Raw genomic sequence first — 21855 nt, 5'->3', positions numbered from 1 at the left:
TAAATGTTGGCTTCCAACTGCTTGGCATTAAACACGTTGGAAACAGAAATTCCCAGGTGGGCAAAAAAGCCCACACATACATTAACGTTTCTACGAGACTGACTGACAGCTTCAAGCTTCAGGACTGTGGAGATGACTTTGTGATTGTGAAACTACCCAGATCCAGAGCCACAATCCCCTTAGACTATCTTTAATCCCCTTAAAAGCTACTTCACCTACCTACTGTCTGTCTCCACAGCCTTTCAACTAGCAGTTAAACCCTTTGGAAGGTGCAACTTAACTGATCACTACCTTCCGTCAAGCCCAAAGCTAGGAATGCCTTCAGACAAGAGCATCTGAGCCTTACGGTAGAGCTCCATTGGCCAAACAGGGCCCACCTGCCTGATGCTACCATAAATGCATCAGGTAAATTCATTATTTAGAAACTTTCTTCCTTCTGTGACAATAAGTGGTCATGTAACTGCTTCTATGCTAGAGTATATTATTTGGAGCAACCTAAATCCATGTTCCTGGACCACCATCATTCATATCTGGTTTATAATAAGTGAGCTCTTATTCCCTCTAATAACTGTGTTTTGTGTCAAGACTTTGGCATTCAACATGGAGATCCAAGGGTAAGCCTTGAACAATACAATAAAGAAAAGCAAGAGTAGTGTCAAGTACCAGCACAGGCTTCTGTGCCCAAGCACCCCTGCTTCCTTGTGTGGATTTTGTTGAGCTCTTTCTGGGGCCCAGATAACCCATTTACATTGTACCATGGTCAGCTGTTTTATTCTGGGATGGTTGTTGATTATTTTCTGATTTTTTTCCCCAGAGAATGGTAGTGGTTTTGGAATTTCCAGTCAGAGTATATGTCTTAGAACACTCAGTCATTTCTCTTGCCTTTCCTCAAATAGATAATCGTGTTTTCTGTGTCTATCCTGTTACATCTTGCTCATTTTTAGTTTAAAAATTGAACAAGTACCTGATCATCCAAGCACCAACAAAAAGGCGCCTTTGGCCCTGCAGCTCAAGATGGGAGAGGAATCAAGGAACAGCCTCTAGAGTGTTCAACTGTCTCACAGAGAGCTTCAAGACAACAAAGGCCATTCTTGGGTTACATGGAAATTACTGGCTCAACCACAAAGACAGACATAAAATAGTCACTCTATGTCTCAAATTCCAAGATACAATGGGAGGAACTAACCTTGTGGTGGGGTCAAGGAACCTGTACCCACAAGAAGTATATAAGCCTGACACAAAACACCATTCCTGTCAGTTAGCACAGAAGGTTGTCATTCTCAGAAAAAAAAAGATGTGAAAACGGAAGAGAGAAATTCAAAATAGAAGGATATAATAAGGGGAAAAGTACCATTTAGTATTTCAGCTGTTTTTATATTTGATAGTAATATTAACAGAACATTCTAGTGCTTTTAAAATAAGGACTTGCCGGGCGGTGGTGGCGCACGCCTTTAATCCCAGCACTCGGGAGGTAGAGGCAGGTGGATCTCTGTGAGTTCAAGGCCAGCCTGGTCTACAAGAGCTAGTTCCACGACAGGCTCTAAAAAAGCTGCAGAGAAACCCTGTCTCGAAAAACCGAAAAAAAAGGAAGAAAATAAAATAAGGACTATTTGACATTCTCAAATTATTTGTTTCATTTTATGAATGGGTGTGTGTGTGTGTGTGTGTGTGTGTGTGTGTATAGGCCAGAGAATATCTCAGGAGTGGCCCTCAAGAACAGCATTTACTTTCTTTGGGATAGAGCCTCTTGTTGACCTAAACCTCAGCAATTAGGTTAGACTAGCTGGTCGGTGAGCTCCAGTGATCCTTCCTTCTCTGCCTCCCAAGCACGGGAATTTTTACTAAACTTAAACAAATGTCCTCCCCTCTTAGTCTCTCCTGTCCTCTGACCTGGCTTCTTCCTCCTCGTCTACCATACTTTCCATCTACTCTCTTTCCCAGAAACCCCAAGTGAAGCAAATTGTTTCCAAAGAAACCATGGTTGTTGCCTCTTTTAAGACGAGCCCTAGTGGGAGACATAATCCCGGCACTATCTACACTCACTGGGCAAAAACTGAGCAGAAAGCCGTGTTTGAGGTTCCCTCCCTGGGATTTGCGGAGGGATGTCAGAGGACTCCACTGACAAGATTTTCTGGCTTTTATTAGAAATTTTAATTCCTAAAGGTGTCCCTTTCTCATGCAGCCTTGCTCCTAAAATTAGGGAAGAAATTAATCTAATCTGGGTAAGTAGTTTGACCTTTGGTTCTTTTTGTCTTTCATTGGGTCACTCTTTACATCTCAAACACATAGAGATGTGAATTGTTTGCCTTGTTTTTGCTGAGAGCAGTCTGCTTTCTTATAAATATTATATACTATAAATATGCTGGTCTGTTCATCTGCATCTGATCTAACATTCTTGTTTCAGGCTACAATATTCAGGTTTCTTTCTTTCAACTAGTTGTCTGGGTTTAGATTTGGAGGTTTTTGCTTTCCTCTTGCTTCATGTAAGAAAATCAGTAAAGTTGTTATCTCAAGCCCATTTTGCCTAAAAGACAATCTTAAAATCTAATTATCAAGCTTGTTTTGAAATAATAAAAAGAAAACAGGAGAATTTTATTTATTTACTTGCTTATTTATTTACCTATTTATTTTGATACAGAGTCTCATTATGCAGCCCTGCCTGGCCTGAAAAACACTATGTATACCAGGCTGGCCTAGAACTCAGAGACCTTCTGCACCTAGGAAGGGCTTGGTCCTGGAAACCGGACTGAAATGACAAGAAGATGAAGGGATTGCGGAGGAACATACACAAAGCTGGGATGGGGAAGGCTGTTCTTGATTTGGCAGATCAGCATCCACTGTACACATCCTAGAATTCATTACATGCAGCACAGCTGGGAGAGGCAATTAGTTTTTTAAATAGATGTCTGTTGGAGAGTAGACTCAGGCTTTTAAGATCCAAGAGAAGAAGCTGTGGTAGATATTTCCTGTACACTCTGTCAACACCAGCACATGTGCCGTAGGAAGGCTTTCCTAATTCCCACGAATCTGAAGCACTGGACATTATCAATAATAGGTCTTCACTCAGGATGTCACCACTGCTTGTTGGGATACTATTTTTGTACATTGTATGAAGATGTGTCTCTGTCCTCCTTTACCTGCCTTAGGCACCTTCTGATTGGCTTAATAAAGAGCTGAGTAGCCAATAGCTAGGCAGAAGAGGATAGGCGGGACTTCCAGGGAGAGATAGGAATTCTGAGCCCAAACTCAGAAGAAGTTGGACATACAGCACTAAGGCGGGGTAATGAGTCACATGACAGAATGTAGATTACTATAAATTGGTTAACTTAAGTTTTAAGAGCTAGTTGGGCACAAGCCTAAACTGAGGCCAAGTTTTCATAATTAATAAAAAGTTTCCATGTCATTATTCAGGAGCTGTCAGTCTAAAAAAGAACTGTTATGACTGCTTACACATTCACTTGGGGCTTTCTCTGCTCTTCACAGAAATCTGCCTCCCAAGTGCTGAGAGTAAAGGCATGTGCCACCGTGCCCAGCCACAATTCACATTTTAAAATCTAAGCAAAACTGACAACAGCAACAACAAAACGTTTTAGAGTTTAACCAGACAGACTAGTGGTTTTAATCTATTTTACTCTGTTACTAATTTAAATTTACACTTATTTAAATTTTTTCTGTGTTTTATGACTAAGCTTTAACATGAAATTCATAGCAAATTGGCTTATTGTTCTGTACATTACACTTATGTATATATTATGTGGTATGTCCACATTATAAAGTCTCCCCTGGAAGGGTTCAATTCGAATTGGCTTATAGTTGGCTTATAAAATAAACAAGTGGAGCTACCTAGGACAGAGAGGGTCTGAGGAAACAAGCTCCACTGGGAACAGAAGCCAGGAGGAAATCCAGTCCCAAAAGCCAACCCAGTCCCGAGACACTGGAGGACCAGGATTGAGCCAGCGACCTGACTCAGAGTCAGCGATCTCCACCAGAACAGGTTCAACTCCAAGCCAGGGACTTCTGCAGGAGGGGAATCCAGACCGGGATTTACAGAAACAGAGCCCTAAACGCCTACATAAAGAAGCTGGAAAAATCCCATACTGTTGAATTAACAGAAAATTTGAAAACTTTAGAACAAAAAGAAGAACTAGACAGCAGGGAATAATCAAAGTGAGAGCTGAAATCAACAAAATAGAAACAAAGGAAACAATACAAAGAATCAATGAGACAAAGAGCTGGTTCTTTGAGAAAATCAACAAAATAGACAAAACTTTATCCACACTAACCAAAAGTCAGAGAGAGAATATCCAAATTAACAAAATCAGAAATTAAAAGGGGAACATAACAACAGACATGGGGGAAATACAGAGAATCATTAGGTCATACTTTGAAAACCTATACTCCACAAAGGGGATACAAATTGGAAAAGAAGTCAAGCTCTCACTGTTTGCTGATGATATAGTTTACATAAGAGATCCCAAAAATTCTACCAAGAAAGTTCTACAACTTATAAACACTTTCAGCAATGTAGCAGGATACAAGATTAACTCAAACAAATCAGTAGCCCTCCTGTACACAGATGATAAAAGGGCTGGGGAAGAAATCAGAGAATCAACACCCTTCACAATAGCCACAAATAGCATAAAATATCTCGGAATAACTCTAACCAAACAAGTGGAAGACTTGTATCACAAGAACTTTAAATCTCTGAAGAAATTGAAGAAGACACCAGAAAGTGGAAAGATCTTCCATGCGCTCAGGTAGGCAGAATTAACGTAGTAAAAAATGGCAATCTTACCAAGAGCAATCTACAGATTCAGTGCAATGCCCATCAAAATTCCAGCAAAGTTCTTCAAAGACTTCGAAAGAATGGTACTCAACTTCATATAAAAAAGCAAAAACACAGGATAGCCAAAACAATCCTGTACAATAAAAGAACTTCTGGAGGCATCGCAATTCCTGACTTCAAACTCTAGTACAGAGCTACAGTACTGAAAACAGCCTGGTATTGGCATAAGAACAGACAGGAGGACTAACGGAATGGAATAGAAGACCTGGATATCAATCCACTCATCTTCAAACACCTGATTTTTGACAAGGAAGCAAAAAATATCATATGGAAAAAAGAAAGCGTATTTAACAAGTGGTGCTGGCATAACTGGATATCAACATGCAAAAGAATGAAAATAGATCCATATCTATCACCATGCACAAAACTCAAGTCCAAATGGATCAAAGACCTCAACATAAAGCCAGCCACACTGAACCTTATAGAAGAGAAAGTGGGAAGTACACTTGAACACATTGGCACAGGGAACCACTTCCTAAATATAACCATAGCAGCACAGACACTGAGAAAAACAATTAATAAATGGGACCTCCTGAATCTGAAAAGCTTCTCTAAAGCAAAGGACACACTCAACAAGACAAAATGACAGTCTACAGAATGGAAAAAGGTTTCACTAACCCCACATCAGACAGAGGTCTGATCTCCAAAATATACAAAGAACTCAAGAAATTGGACACCAAAAGAACACATAATCCAATTTAAAAAAATGGAGTATAGACCTAAACAGAGAACTCTCAACAGGGGAATCTAAAATGGCTGAAAGACACTTAAGGAAATGTTCAACATCCTTAGTCATCAGGGAAATGCAAATCAAAACAACTCTGAGATTCCATCTTACACCTGTAAGAATAGCCAAGATCAAAAACACTGATGACAGCTTATGCTGGAGAGGTTGTAGGGTAAAGGGAACACTTCTGCATTGCTGGTGGGAATGCAAGCTGGTAAAACCCCTTTGGATGTCAGTGTGGCGATTTCTCAGAAAATTAGGAAACAACCTTCCTCAAGACCCAGTAATACCACTTTTGGGTATATATCCAAAGGATGCTCAATCATGCCACAAGGACATGTGCTCAACTATGTTCACAGCAGCTTTGTTTGTCATAGCCAGAACCTGGAAACAACCTAAATGCCCCTTGACCGAAGAATGGATAAGGAAAACATGGTACATTTACACAGTGGCGTACTACACAGCAGAAAAAAAATAATGGCATCTTGAATTTTGCAGGAAAATGGATGGAGCTAGAAAACATTGTTTTGAGTGAGGTAACCCAGACACAGAAAGACAATTATCACATGTACTCACTCATAGGTGGTTTTTAAACATAAAGCGAAGTAATCCAGACCATAAACTGCAATCCCAGAGAACTTAGACAAAAATGAGGACACTAAGAGAGACTTACATATCTACATGGGAAGTAGAAAGTAGAAAAAGACAAGTTCTCCTGAGTAAATTGGGAGCATGGGGACCTTGTGGGATGGTTGAAGGGAGGGGAGAGAAGAGGCAGGGAGGGGAGCAGAGAAAAATGTAGAGCTCAATAAATATCAATGAAAAGAATTTAATAAAATAAAATAAAATAAACAAATGCGGCCAGGCAGTGGTAGTGCACACCTTTAATCCCAGCACTCGGGAGGCAGAGGAAGGTGGATATTCATGAGTTTGAGGCCAGCCTGGTCTACGAGAGCTAGTTCCAGGATAGGCTCCAAAACTACAGAGAAACCTGGTCTCAAATAAATAAATAAATAAATGAACAAACAAACAAACAGTGCTCGCATAAAATTAGCTTAAGTTCAGCTATATCCATTGGCGGGGCCTGACAGTGCTGCAGCCGTATCTGACGAGTCCAGATTCTGGGGACTTGACATCTACAAAGGGGAAGCAGGAATGCTTATCAGCATTTTCCTTCCTGTGCTTTTCAATTTACTAATTTCTAAATTTAATTTTTATTAGCTGTTTGACAATTGTGTATGTGTTTTGATTACATTCATTCTCTCCCCCAACTGATCCTAGACACAACTTGCTTTCCTGGGCACCCAACTTTGTGTTTCCTTCCCTCCTTCCATCCTCCCTCCTTCCCTCCTTGCCTCCTTCCCTCCTTTCTTTCCTTCTTTGCTTCCCTCAGTTTTACCAATTGTGTCCAGCCTGTACTGCTCAGATATTCTAAAATGTGTGGCCTTCTACTGAAACTATTTAGAAATTATTAACAAAGTTGTACATTTCATTCCCAACTTAATGGACAGCTTTTGGAACCCGTGTCTTATCCACAGTTCTCAGCATCTGCAAGGATGAATTCTGAAGTCAGAAGTATTCATTCTAGCCCATAGAAATTAACCACTCCTGGCTCCTGCTGCGGCTAGAGTCTGCCTTAGCTATCTTCAGCATCCTGTGTGCTGTGGAGTGTATATTTACATAGCAATGTAGATGCGTTTTATGATCGTACCTATGTAGTCACGCGTTGGTCAGGAAATGGCTAAAGAAAGTTCCTTTAATAGTACCCTCTGGCTTCTTGGAAGACTGGCACAAATCTCTTCTGGAAGGGAAAGAAATCTATTTTTCTGAGAAGGTAAATGTTTATTAAATGCAAATACTGATATCTGTTACCTAGGAAAGGCGACTCATGGCATGTGGAATTTCTAGATAAAAAGCTTTCAGGTCCGAGGCTTCTCCGGATAAGCTCCTATCAGGGAACTGATGCGTGAATGCATTGAAATTGAATTACTGTACAAGAGCAATTACTTTCCACTGCACCGCTATAATAGGAGTCAGTTCCACAATGAACAGCGGGGAGCTGGAGGAAGGAGACCTGAACACAAAGTCTAGTCTCCTTTAGTTCTTCCGAGAAGAGCGTGTATGTTTTTAAGCAAAACACCTTTCAAGTGCCCAATTTCTCATTTTACCAATGGAAATCAGAAAGCAAGAGGATTAGGTTTATTTGCAGCAATGAGCTACTGAGTGGTTTGGGGAATTTATTAAATATCTCCTCCAAAGGTATGAAAACAACAAACTCTTCATGCCATGAGTATAGTTGAAACTTGCTTGCTATGTCTCTTGCCAGTCTTCATTGGCATTCACTATCAGGTATTTGAGATTATCTCAATAATAAATGAAATCCTTATGTTCTGCTTCTATGGGCTACCAATTGGGCACTGCATTTTCCCACATCCACACCCTCTCCCAGGGATGTGATTAAGTTTCTGGGTGTCTACACTCTATCGGAAGAAGCATAAAGTCAACCCCACTTTTTGTAGAAACCAGGACTTCTGAGAAAATGGGGGGAGAAGGCTGCAAGTCAGCCCAGATCTAGAAGGTAAAGGCAGAGTCTCCGTATGACCCAGGGGAAAAGCCACTCTGCAGATGCCTCATTTCAGAAATGAGGGTGTGCCTAAGAATCACAAATGCTCCACAGTGGCTCTGCCTACTCAGAGTTCCCTGGAGCTAGAGCAGATGCCTCTAGATGATTGACAGTTTTGGTTGCTCTCAGTGAAAGGCAGGGTCTGAAAGACGAAGGCTGGAGGTTGCCTGCCAACATAACCAAGACCAGGTAAAATCTTATCCATTGCTTTCTTCCTCCCCTCAAAACAGGGCACTTCCCCCCCACGAGCTGCTCAGCAGCTAGAGGAGCCATGACAAATTTGCCTTCTGTAAATGTCTCAAATAAGTTCTGACTTCTGTCATAGGCAAGCAGTACAGGTGTCACTTAGAATGGCCCAGTGGGAGTGTGTCACTTGCGGGAGACAGATGCATTTATTTCTGCTAAATCCAGCATTTGGAAAGACTCCTTGAGATGCTGATGAACTAAAAGCAAATTGATTCCACTTCTTGACCATTTAAAGGAAGCGGAAACTTGATATAAGCCACTCAGCAGCATCCATTGAAGGCTGGGGAGTATATATACACATATCTGAATGGAAAAAATGGAGAAATAACAACGTGCATGTAACTTCTATGCACAAAAGCAAGAGGCAGCCTTGTTCCTTCAAACAACCCGGAGCTAACCTTTGAGTGGATTTACAAAAATTATTCAAACTACCCATGGCATTAAAATGTGCTAGAAAATAGAGTTACGAAGAGCTGTCATGATGGCGGCACCATTATGTTAATGGCAATTATGGAGGCTAAGGTTATTTATAATTTGCCAGTCCAAAAAACAAAGTTGCGTGTAGTCCATTACCAGCCGTATGACAGAGGTTATTTAATGGGCAGCCCACTTTAGGTTTCACATTTACCTCAGACATCTGACTGGCAGAAAAATAGGCCTTTCTATGATAGGGTAATTGCATAGTGGAGAAGAATTCAAATCGGGCCCGAGCATGATAAAATCACTCTGATTCCGTTAATCACTGGGCAGTGATGGAGGAGATTGATGAAATCAAGCCAGGGAAACAGAAAAAGAATAACAGTGTTCAACAGCTCGGAGATGACAGGTGGTGTGTGGGTTAAAGGGCAGGGTTACTGGAGTCCAGTCTCCCCAGGGCTCGTGGAATCTACCTACAAAGGCCAAAGGCCGTCTACGACTACAGACAGTTTAAGGTACTCCACATGCCAGTGGTAGTTTTAATATTCCGTGTTGTTTGCAAGCAAGGTTTTCCTTGTATGTGCTCTTAAATCACAATGATGAGTGACATCAGACAAATAAGCACAGGGCAACATGAAGCATGAATGGAGGACCTCAGGACTCCGATTTGATGTAAATTACTGGAGGTATGGCAGGGGCACTGGGGTAAATGACAGTCCTAACACCTGTTCTGTTCCTGGCCCATTGTCTCTGGTTACATTTTGTTTGTGCTGTAACAAAGCTTGCCTGAAGAACACAGTGCGGAGCTAGTCACACTAGCCATAGAGGCCAGGTAGTGATGGCACACACCTTGAATCCCTGCACACAGGAGGCAGTGGCAGATGGATCTCTGTGAGTTCAAGGCTACCAAGACTACACGATATTGACTCAGTCTAAAAGAGAAACAGCTCACACAAAGGTGATCCCAACACTTGGGATCCAAGCCTTTAATCCCATCGCTATGGGACTGATATGGCTGGAGGAATGAGGAATATAAGGCTGGAGAAAAGAGGAACTGAGAGCATTCAGTCTGAGGGTTTGTGAGACAGGATTTTGCCTCCTTCACTCTGAAGATTTGATAGAGGTAAGAACTCTAGTGGCTGGCTGCTCTGGTTCTCTGATCTTTTAGCTTTCACCCCCTAATACCTGATTATGGGTATTTTTTATTATAGATTTGTGCCACGTGGTGAGATTTCTGGCAAAGGAACAAACTCCCTTCAGATTCAGTCATACCAGCGACGTACTAGAAAGGGTGGCTCCAATACAAACTTGAGGTCTTTGGCTCCTCCAATGCTTAGACCCCAAGAAGTAGCCTCCTGCTGGGGACGCAAGGTGTCTTTATAATATGAAGAATCCCAGTCACGACTTCCTTGACTTTAACTGCTGCCAACAGGGATGCATGGATCACAAGGGGGTCTGGACCAATCTCCAGATAAAACCACAGGAAGCTAAAAGTTAGTGGGAAAACACCGCCTTGGAGGCAGGTAATCCGGGATCAGCAGCACGATAAAAATAAAAGGTCTAGGGGTGAGAAGAACCACAGAAGGCTGGGTGCGATTTCCAAGATGCAGCAACATCCAGTCTGTCCACACTGGGTCTGTATGTGTGTGTTTTAAAATACTGAAACGCACATTTCAGAGTGTGCGGGCTGACCTTATCCGGAGAACACTTCTATTCAAACAGGGCAATTTCTTTTTTTCTTCTCAAAGAAACAGCATCAGCCATATCAGATATTTTTTATGTCACTAATTTAAGGCAAAATTGTTTCAAAATAGGCAACACCGAGAGGCTGAAGCCATTTCCTGCTTCCTCCTGTCTTCACCCAGGTGCTTCCGGCAGCACTAGAACTCCTTCTGTCGCATGCTCACAGAATGGAGGAGCCTTACCCAGAGGTGTGTGGATATGCACGGTGCTGTTTGTCAGTTGTTAGACTAGGCAGGGACGTGCAACACAGCTGTACTCTTTCCTTGAAGATGCAAAACCTAAACTCACTGGTCCCTGGAGTCTGACCTAGGCAAGTGACCTCACACAGTTCCATCTCTTGCTCATTTCTAGAACAATGATAACTCCTGGCACTGACACAAACCTAAATGGTATCATCGCCTGGCACCCGGCCAGGTGCGTCCTGCGCTCAGTTAACCCGGAAGCATACACTCCGCACGGCTCCAGGGAGGTATGCAAGGAAAAGTGATCCCTGGGGACTGCTCAGCTGTCCTCCCCAGCTTCCCATCTTGGAGCAGGACAGAGATCCCGGTTAGTAAGTCTACAGCCCAGGCTGCACGCACCGCAAAGGATCAGAGTCCTGGATACGGTGCTTCCGACAGGGAGCACCCTACGTGTGCAGGCCCTCAAGTGCCCCAACAGACACCAGGCCTCTCGTGTCTATCAAGGGCACAGACAGAATGAATGGCTATTTATATTCTTTTCTTCCCTAAAACTCATGATATGCCAAGAGATGCAAATGAAAACAGTCTTTTCCTCACTCGGACTGATAAACGCTGCCACTAGTGTTGAAAACAGGGCCAGGTGTGGTTGCACACCTGTGTTGCTTTGTTTTAATGTTTTGGATTTTTTTTGGGAGGCCCTACCACCCACCTCCCCAATAAAACACACACGGAGCCTTATTCTTAGTTATGAATACCCAGCCCTAGCTTGGCTTGTTTCTTGCCAGCTTTTTTTTTTTTTTTTAACTTAAATTATCCTGACTCCCTTTTGCCTCTGGGCTTTTATCTTTCTATTTCTGTATACCTTTCTTTTCTTCTTACTTCATGACTGGTTGGGGGGGCTGGGCCGATGGCCCCATGCCCTCCTCTCCTTGTTCTCTTGCATCTTGTTCTCTTTCCTCCCAGATGCATCTACGAATTATACTCTGTCTGCCAGGCCCGCCTATCCTTGTTCCTCCCTTGCTATTGGCTGTTCAGCTCTTTATTAGGCCATCAGGTGTTTTAGACGGGCACAGTAACACAGCTTCACAGAGTTAAACAAATGCATCATAAACAAAAGTAACATACCTGAAAACAATATCCCCCAACACACATGTGATCCCAGAACTTGGGAGCCTGGGGCAGGGCACCACTTGAGTTCAGGGCCTGCAGGGGAGTCTGGAATGCACAGAGAGACCTAGCCTCCAAAATATAATAATAACCAAATAACAAAACCAGAAACAACCCTTGGGAAAGATAGCTCAGCAGATAAAGGCACATGTTCTCAGGCCTGGCCACCTGAATTTGACCCCTAGGACCCAAGAGAGAACTGACTGCTGCAAGTTGACCTCTAACCTCCACATGAACACGGTGCCACATGTGTTCCCCCACAAACATACATACACACACATACACAGAATATAAAACTGGAATATTAAAAAGTAAAATGACAAAATAAAAACAATAACATATATAATAAAAATATATTGTGAGTATATGAATATATGCAAGGATAACTCAGAAAAACAGTACACATACACCTCTTGGAGGAGTTGTGAACTAACATAACCTTAAAAAAACAGAAAAAAAATTTTAAACACAAATAACTTTAAAGTAGGTTCAGAACATTTTAGATGCCTTCAGGTTTGGAACTTCCTATTAAGAATATAGTATGTTGTCTAGGACACCAGGTATATAGAGGTGATGAAAAATGTGGGCTCTGGTGACCTGGAGCCCCAAATTCAATGGGACTGCAGAGAATACATAGCATCTGATGGAGGAGAGTTATCTGTCTATGTTTCTTTCATTGGTTAATTAATAAATTCCTTGGCCCTTTAAGAGACAGAAAATTAGGTAGGTGGAGTAGACAGAACAGAATTGTGGGAACAAGGAAGTAGAGTTGGGGAGACGCTTCAGGCAGTCTCCATAGTGAGTCTCCATGCTGCTCCTCTCCGAGATGGACGCAGGTTAAGATCTCTCCTGGTAAGCCACACCTCGTGGTGCTACCCAGATTACTAAATATGGGTTAAAGGAAGATGTGAGAATTAACCAATAAGAGGCTGAAACTATGGGCCAGGCAGTGTTTTAAAAGAATACAGTTTCCGTGTAATTATTTCCGGTGTAAAGCTAGCCGGGTGGCGGGTGGCGGGAACAGCCCGCCGCTTCCCACTACAGCATCTACCTCTTTGTCTCCCCTTTGTGAACTGCATACGGCAAGAAAACCTCCATCACGGGCTATGGTAAAGACAAGATACGTGAATATTGGCAAAATCCTTAAAGGGATGCCCACCATTAGATTGCTTGATTTATTATTAATATGCATGAAAATTCACTGCAGTAATATTGATTTCAAAACTTGCAAACAACTTAAATGTACAAATAGGTAGAAGCAGAAGCAGTAGAATCAATTAATAAACATGTCAGCTACCTAAGGAAACCACAAAACACAATTACATGAGAAATTACCAAGGAACGGTTGAAAGAAAGGATAAAAAGCTGGATTATAGGGAGAACAGGTGCCTTAATTTTCAAATTAGAAAAGAAAATACAAGCACATAAACAGAACAGACAAAGGAAATCGACTATAGAGAAAGAACAGAAGAAGGCAAAACCATAGTTTTCTGTCTCATGGTCAAAATTCCAGATGATACCTTCTCTATGTGTGACAGTCAGTCTTGATTCTCATCTTGGACAGAATCTAGGATCATCTAAATGACAAACATCTGGGCTTGTTGGGGACAAGATTTCAGGACTGATTTACTGAAGTGGGATGGTCCCCTCCACGTCTAGGTGACACCATTCTCTGGGTCCCCTCCACATCTAGGTGACACCATTCTCTGGGCCCCCTCCATGCCTAGGTGACACCATTCTCTGGGTCCTCTCCACGTCTAGGTGACACCATTCTCTGGGTCCCCTCCACATCTAGGTGACACCATTCTCTGGGCCCCCTCCATGTTTAGGTGACACCATTCTCTGGGCTACAGTCGTAGACTGAATAAAAACAAAGCAGCAAACTGAGCACCAGCAATCCCCTCCCCCACCTGTTCTCCCCTTCCTGACTGCAGGTGCCCACTGACCCGTTCTCTCCTTCCTGACTGCAGGTGCCCTTTGACCCGTTCTCTCCTTCCTGACTGCAGGTGCCCATTGACTAGCTACCCCACACATCTGCTGCCAGACTTCTCCACTGTACTGTACTGGACCCTCCAAACTGGGAGCCAAGCAAGCTCTTCCTTCAAGATTCCCTTGCTACTTGTTCAGAGCGATGACAAAAGCATCTGGTAGACCTTGCTTTGTTTTTTTCCAATATATTCTAAAAGTTCTACCCAAGAAACATCCATTTTGTAAACAAGAACTCATCATAATGGTTTAAAATTATTATTATTTTAAGATATTTATTGTGTTTATGTGTTTTACCTACATGTATGTATGTGCACCATGGCTATATAATGCCTGCGTAGTTCAGAACAAAGTGTGGGATCCTCCGGAAATGAAGGTCCAGGCTGTTTTGAGCTATCTTCTGGAAGTTTAGAACCACACCCGGGTCCTCCACGAGAGTAGCAAATACTCTTAACTCTCAAGCCATTTCTCTAGCCCTCAATTAGTATCCTTACTTCAGGGGTCTACTTCTGATGTCTGAATGGCTACCAAGCTTCCATACCCATTAGGGAAAAAATAAGCCACACTCAGACGAAAGCTGGCCTGAGGATGTAATTCAGTGGTGCGTGGCTTGCTTACCATGCATGCCCTGAGCCCACTCTTTTTTGTAAGATTCCTCTCAGATGCTTCAAGGCAGGGACATCAGACAGGTTAAAGGCCACCATGCAGCTTCCACGGTACTACTGGTACACCATGTTTGTGGCATCTAAGATAATCTCCCTTTGAGGCTCTTCGGGGCATCCATCAAGAAGCCTTTATCAGTGAGCTGGCTCACAACACGGTTTCCATTTACTGAGCACCTCTCCCCGCAGGCTCTGCACCAAGAGCAAGCTTTGTCATGTTCCTCCTCAGGTGTTGAGGGTGGCCTGTTCTGCAGATGAGAAATTAAGGCTCACAATGACTTCTTGGCCAAAGAGCAGAGCCTACTAAGTGACAAGTAAGGTTTTATACCCAGATCAAACTCACTCATGTTCATACAAAGACCCAAAAATATGAAATTGTTAATAGACAGAAATGTGAGATTATCCACTTTGGGCAGAAATACTTTGAGAAAATTGGTTTGATAATGCAGCATGAGAAAAGTTAAAGTAAGGAGTGATCGTTTCTAACAAAATGCTACTGGAGAAGATCATTAAAATTAAAAAATCAAGTGAAGTAGACACAGGAATGAAAGACCCATTGGGTAGCAGTTTTCCTTGCAACCGTATATCAATATGGCTTTAATATAGGATACCACATTAGTCACACACCCCCAAAATGAACCTAAGATGGCCTAATTGGTCAACAATGAAAAATAAAGTAGGAAGTCAACTTGCAATAAAAACAACAAAAACCATATATGCCGCAATTCCCTTCATACGGCTGATATTAAATTTCAGTGAGCTTCTTGGATCAATACAAACATTGTAATCCCAGTAAGGGTCCAATAATGCCAGAAGAACATCCAACTTCTTCTAGACTTCATCTGGCCAACCAAGGTATTCTTTCAGCTTCACACTATGGCAATCATTTTTCTAACAATGCTTTATCTCTCTCTGTCCAGTGAACCACAGCATCCCCCTGAGTAACCCTGAGAAGTTAGTGAGCACATCAGAATTGGGAACCCATCCTTTGCAGCCCCTGTGCTGAAGGTCTCACATCCAAAGATCAAGACGGGCCTCAGAGTCCCGTATGTGAAGAGTACAATACAGAACTGCTTTGTGTGGTCGCCAGAATGAAGAAAGGAGAGCAGATAAGAGCATCCATGCAATGGGCAAACTTGGCAAGTTTCGGTTGATCAGTGACAGTCCCCAAAAGCTGGCTGTCTGTGTGTCTTTGGACAGCATAGTGCAGACCCTGGCAGACTTACCCTCACTGCCTCGGACTTCTTGTGAAACATTCCCTCCATGTTCTTAGCCAGCTTTTTCACCAGTTGGAGACCATCAATTTCTTCAATGGCAACATCTTTCTCATACTCCTTGTATTTCTGTAATGAGAGGGGCAACATTAGAGATAATTGACTCTAAGGGACCACGTGCATGATTTCCCCTGATGGATCCAGAAGTAAAACTTTATCAACACCATGTCTGTTGAGGTTGGGGATGGTAGGATAAATTTCACAACTACAAAATCAAGCAGAGAGAAACATGAAAATTGAGTCTGGTTGTGGTGATATTTTGTTTGTGCTATAACAGAGTTTGCCTGAAGATCAGAGGGCAGAGTTAGCCACTACTTAGCCACAGAGGCTATTCAGTGGTGGCACACACCTTTAATCCCCAGCATTCGGGAGGCAGAGGCAGACAGATCTCTATGAGTTCAAGGCTACCCAGGGTTACACTAGATTGATCCAGTCTTAAAGAGAAACAGCTAGGCAGTCGTGGCTCACACATTTAATCACAGTACTTGGGAGTCACATGTCTTTAATCCTAGCTGTAGGGAGGTGGAGACAGGAAAGGTATTGGCTAGGCAAAGAGGAATATGAAGTGGAAGGAGACAGGAGCCCAAGGCATTCGGTTTGAGGACTTGTAGAGACAGGATACACCATTCAGTCGGAGGATTTCATAGAGGTAAGAACTAGTGGCTGTCTGCTCTGCTTCTCTAATATCTGACTATGGGTTTTTATTATTAAGACCAATTAGAAATCGCACTACATTGGCCCTGACTAGAAGCTGAAGCATCACCCAGGTAAGGAACTAATCAAATTTGGCTAATCAAATTTGGTCACATCTAAGGAATGCCCTAGGGTGCTGATTGGACTTGATTTCATCATCTTTCAATTGAAGATGGTCTTTTCTATAAGAACCCATTATACACGGGAGACCAGATCATCGTGTTAAGCAAAATAAGATGTGCTCAGCCTAGTGCTGGCCTGCTGGCCTGGGGTGGAGCTCAGAAAGCCTGGTGCTGGCCTGGGGTGGAGCTCAGAAAGCCTGATGCTGGCCTGGGGGTGGAGCTCAGTGACTGAATACTTGCTTAGCATACGCATGGCCCTGGGTCCATGCACTAATACATATTTTCCCTCGATGTGGCTCCTGTAGTTTGTTTTGTTTTGTTTCTTTCTTTTGGAACATGAAAGCAGAAAGAGACATGTGGGAAGAGAAGGGAGATTAACAGGAGGGAGAGGGGAACAATAGAGAGAGATAGGATGAATACGATCAAACTATAATATCACAACGCAGCTAAGGAAATAGCTCACTCAGAAAAGTACTTGCTATGCAAGCACAAGAATTTGAGTTTCCTCTCCAGAACTCAGATGAATAATAATGATAAAGAAGAAGGAGGAGGAGGGGAAAAAGAAGAAAAGGAAGAGAAGAGGAAGAAGAAGAGTAGCAGCAACAGCTACCCCCATTGCCACCACTACCACCAGGCAGGGGGGCACACACTTGTAATCCCACCACTACCACCAGGCAGGGGGGCACACACTTGTAATCCCACCACTACCACCAGGTATGTTGGCACATGCATGTAACCCCACCATTTGGGAGAGGAAGACAGACCATGCAAGCCCCAGGTCAGTGAGAGACCTTGCCTTAAAGAAGAAGAAAAGGAAAAATAGGAAAAGAAACCAAGGTAGAAGGTGGCTATGGTTTCCTCTGACTGTGCACACAAGTACATGCTCACTTGCTGTACTAGTGGCTTCTTGTTGTTGTGATAAGCAGCCGATTAAAAGAACAAGAGATTTCTTTCAACTCCATTTCCCCATGGCAATCCATCATTGAGGGAATCGGGACAGGAACTCGAGCAGGAATCGGGAAGCAGGAGCTGATGACAAACCATGGAGGGTGCTGTTTGCTCATTTGATCTCTCTTCTGCTCAGTTTGCTTCCATACATAACCCATGACCACCACCCCAGGGCAATCACCGGCTCTGGTCCAGCAACTAGCAATCAAGAAAATGCCACACTGATGGGGGCAATTCCTCAATTGAGTCGCCCTCTTCTCAGGTGTGCCAAGTTGACAACCAAGATAAGCCACTACACCTGCACACATTCAGACTGCTAGGAGGAGAAGCGTGAGCAGTAGGGAGGCAGGAAGGGCCGGGATGCTGGGAGGGGAAGCATGAGCAGCAATGAAGAGGGCCGGGATGACAGCAGTGGCCTCCAGAAAGTATCTGACCACTGGAGCCTCAGTCTCAGTGCAGCCAACACCAAGAGGAACGACCATCTGACCCTTGGGGACCATAGGTACCTGGAGGAACAATCACTGACGGTTATACTCTGCCTATACCTGAAGGAACAATCAATGGAGCCACTGCCCCCCAACTGGAGGAAACTGGACTCCACCAACTGGAGGATAAAGGAACCCTCTCCCATGCCGAAACACAGACTCTACTTATTCCAATTGGAGCAAGAGATGGGTAGACAACAGGGTAAAAATACACTCAACAACATAAAGAGCAAGACAGCACCACCAGAAAATAGTGGTTCTACAACAGCAAGACATGAACATCCCGAGGCACATGAATCAGAAGAAAAAGACCTTAAAAATAACGTTATGAATATGATTGAGGCCCCTAAAGAGGAAATGAAAAGTTCTCTTAAAGAAATGGAGGAAAAGGCAACCAAAAAAAATTGAAAGAAATCAACAAATCCCTTAAGGAAAACCCCCCAAAAGTAATCAAATAGATGGAAGAAATGGTTCAAAACTTAAAAACTAAAATAGAGGCAATTTTTAAAAAGCACAAACCAAAGGAAATCTGAAAATGCAAAAACCAGGTAAACAATCAAGAACTACAGATAAAAGCATAAATAACAGAATACAAGAGATGGAAGAGAGAACCTCGGGTCTTGAATATATTATAGAAGAAATAGATTCATCAGTCAAAAAATTGCTAAATCCAACAAATTCTTAACACAAAACATCCAGGAAATATGGGACACCATGAAAAGACCAAACTTGAGAATAATAAGAATAGAATTAGGAGAACTCCAGCTCAAAGCACAGAAAATATACTCAACAAAATCATAAAAGAAAACTTTCCTAACCTAAAGAAGGACATGCCTAGGAAAATACAAGAAGCTTGCAGAACATCAAATAGACTGGACCAAAAAGTAAATTCCCTTGCCACATAATAATCAAAACACTAAACATAAAGAATAAAGAAAGAATATTAAGAGCTGCAAAGGAAAAAAAAGACTAAGTAATATATAAAGGCAGAACTATCAGAATTACACCTGACTTCTCAATGGAAACAATGAAAGCCAGAAGGTCCTGATCAAGCATTTTGCAGAAACTAAGAGGCCATGGATACCAGCGCAGACTGCTACACCCAGGAAAGCTTTCAATCCATATAGATGGAGAAAACAAGATATTCCATGACAGAACCAGATTTAATCAATACCTATCAAAATATCCAAACCTACAGAATGTACTAGAAAGAAAACTCCAACCCAAGGAAGTTAGTTACACCCACAAAAACACAAGCAACAGATAACCCCGCACCAGCAAAACAGGAACTAGCAATCACTGGTCATTAATGCCCCTTAATATCAATGGACTCAATTCACCTATAAAAAGACACAGGCTAACAGACTGGATATGAAAACAGAATCCATCCTTCTGCTGCATACAAGAAACACACCTTAACTACAAAAACAGTTATATAATTGGTTGGGAAAAGATTTTTCCAGTCAAATGGACTTACGAAACAAGCTAGTATAGCTATCCTAATATCTAACAAAATAGATTTCAATCTAAAATTCGTCAAAAAAAGATGAAGAAGGTCATTTCATATTCATCACAGGAAAAATCCATGAAGATGAAATCTCAATTCTGAACATCTATGCCCCAAATACAAGAAAGCTTAGATGACACATCAAGTCCCACACACTAATAGTGGGAGACTTCAACACACCATTCTCACCACTGGTCTGGTCACCCTGAGAGAAACTTATCAGAGAAATAAAGGACTTAACAGATGTTACTACTCAAATGGGCTTAACTGACATCTGTAGAAGATTTCACCCAAGCACAAAAGAATATACCTTCTTCTCAACACCTCATGAATCCTTCTCCAAAATTAACCACATACTCAGTAACAGAGAAAATTTCAATAGATACAAAAAAATTGGAATAACTACCTGTGTCTTATCAGACCATCATGGCTTAAAGTTCAAATTCAACAACATCACTAATTTCAGAAAGTCCAAAAACTCATGGAAACTGAACAATGCTCAACTGAATCACCACTGGGTCAAGGAAGAAATGAAGAAAGAAATTAAATACTTCCTAAAATTCAGTGACAATGACCTACAAAATACTCAAACTTATGGGACACAATGAAAGCAGTGCTAAGAAGAAAGTTCATCGCACTAAATGCCTATGTAAAGAAGTTGGAAAAATCCCACACTAGTAAGTTAACAAAATACCTGAAATATCTAGGAAAAAAAAGCAAATACACCCAGAAGGACTAGACAACAGGAAATAATCAAACTGAGAGCTGAAATCAAGAACATAGAAACAACAAAAACAATACAAATAATCAGTGAGACAAGTAGTAGGTTCTTTAAGAAAATCAACAAAATAGACAAAACTTTATCCAAACTAACTAAAAGGCAGAGAAAGAAAACCCAAATCAACAAAATTAGAAATGAAAAGGGGGATATAACAATAGACATGGAGGAAATCCAGAAAACCATCAGATCATATTTCAAAAACCTATACTCGACAAAATTGGAAAACTTAAAGGAAATGGGCAATTTTCTGGATAAGCATCACTTACCAAAATTAAATAAAGGCCAGATAAGAAAATTAAATAGACCTATAACTGCTAAGGGAATAGAAACACTCATCAAAAGTCTCCTAAACAAACAAACAAAAAGCCCAGGACCAGATGGTTTTCAAAGAAGAACTTATACCAATACTCCTCAAATTTTATACTTATACCAATTTTCAAAGAAGAACTTATACCAATACCTCTCAAATTTTTCCAAATAGAAATAGAAGGAACATTGCCAAACTCTTCTTACAAGGCTATGTTATCCAGATACCTAAATCACACAAAGACACCACTAAGAAAAAGAAATACAGACCAATCTCACTCATGAACATTAATGCAAAAATACTCAATAAGATACTGGCAAATCGAATCCATGAACACATAAAATCTTCCAACATGATCAAGTACGCTTCATCCCAGAGATGCAGGGATGGTTCAACATATGAAAATCTATCAATATAATTCACCATTTAAAGAAATTGAAAGAAAAAACCCACATGATCATCTCATTGGATGTTGAAAAAGCTTTCAACAAAATTCAATACCCCTTCATTATAAAGGTCTTGGTAAGAGCAAGAATACAAGAACATACCTAAAAATTATAAAGGCAATATACAGAAAACCAACAGCCAACATCAAACTAAATGGAGAGAAACTCAAAACAATTCCACTGAAATCAGGAACAAGACAAGGCTGTCCACTCTCTCCATTCAATATAGGTTTTGAACTTCTAACTAGAGCAACAAGACAACAAAAGGAGATCAAAGGGATGCAAATTGGAAAAGAAGAAGTTAAACTTTTGCTATTTGTTGATGATATGATAGTATATATAAGTGTCCCCAAAAATACCACCAGAGAACTCCTACAATTGATAAACACCTTCAGTAATGTAGCAGGATACACTACCAATTCAAAAAAAAAAATCAGTAGCCCTCCTATATACAGACAATAAATGGGCTGAAAAAGAAATCAGAGAGACAACACCCTTTACAATAGCCACAAATTACATAAAATATCTTGGGGTAACTCTAACCAAATAAGTAAAAGACCTTTATAACAAGAGCTTTAATCTTTGAAGAAAGAAATTGAAGAAGAGATCAGAAAATGGAAAGATCTCCCATGCACTTGGATAGGTAGGATTAACATAGTAAAAATGGCAGTCTTACCAAAAGCAATCTACAAA

General features: G+C 41.6%; 1 protein-coding gene across 1 annotated transcript in view; it reads right to left on the bottom strand.

The window, feature by feature from the left end:
- The window catches only part of Cacna2d3 (calcium voltage-gated channel auxiliary subunit alpha2delta 3), an 842461-nt gene that overhangs the window by 626802 nt on the left and 193804 nt on the right, over positions 1-21855 (bottom strand). The window contains 1 exon segment of the mRNA XM_038350066.1: positions 15826-15942. Within this exon segment, the coding sequence (XP_038205994.1) occupies positions 15826-15942 (117 nt within the window).

This window comes from Arvicola amphibius, chromosome 12, assembly GCF_903992535.2.
Source record: "Arvicola amphibius chromosome 12, mArvAmp1.2, whole genome shotgun sequence".
Classification (NCBI taxonomy): domain Eukaryota; kingdom Metazoa; phylum Chordata; class Mammalia; order Rodentia; family Cricetidae; genus Arvicola; species Arvicola amphibius.
This window is presented reverse-complemented; position numbering and strand designations above follow the sequence as displayed.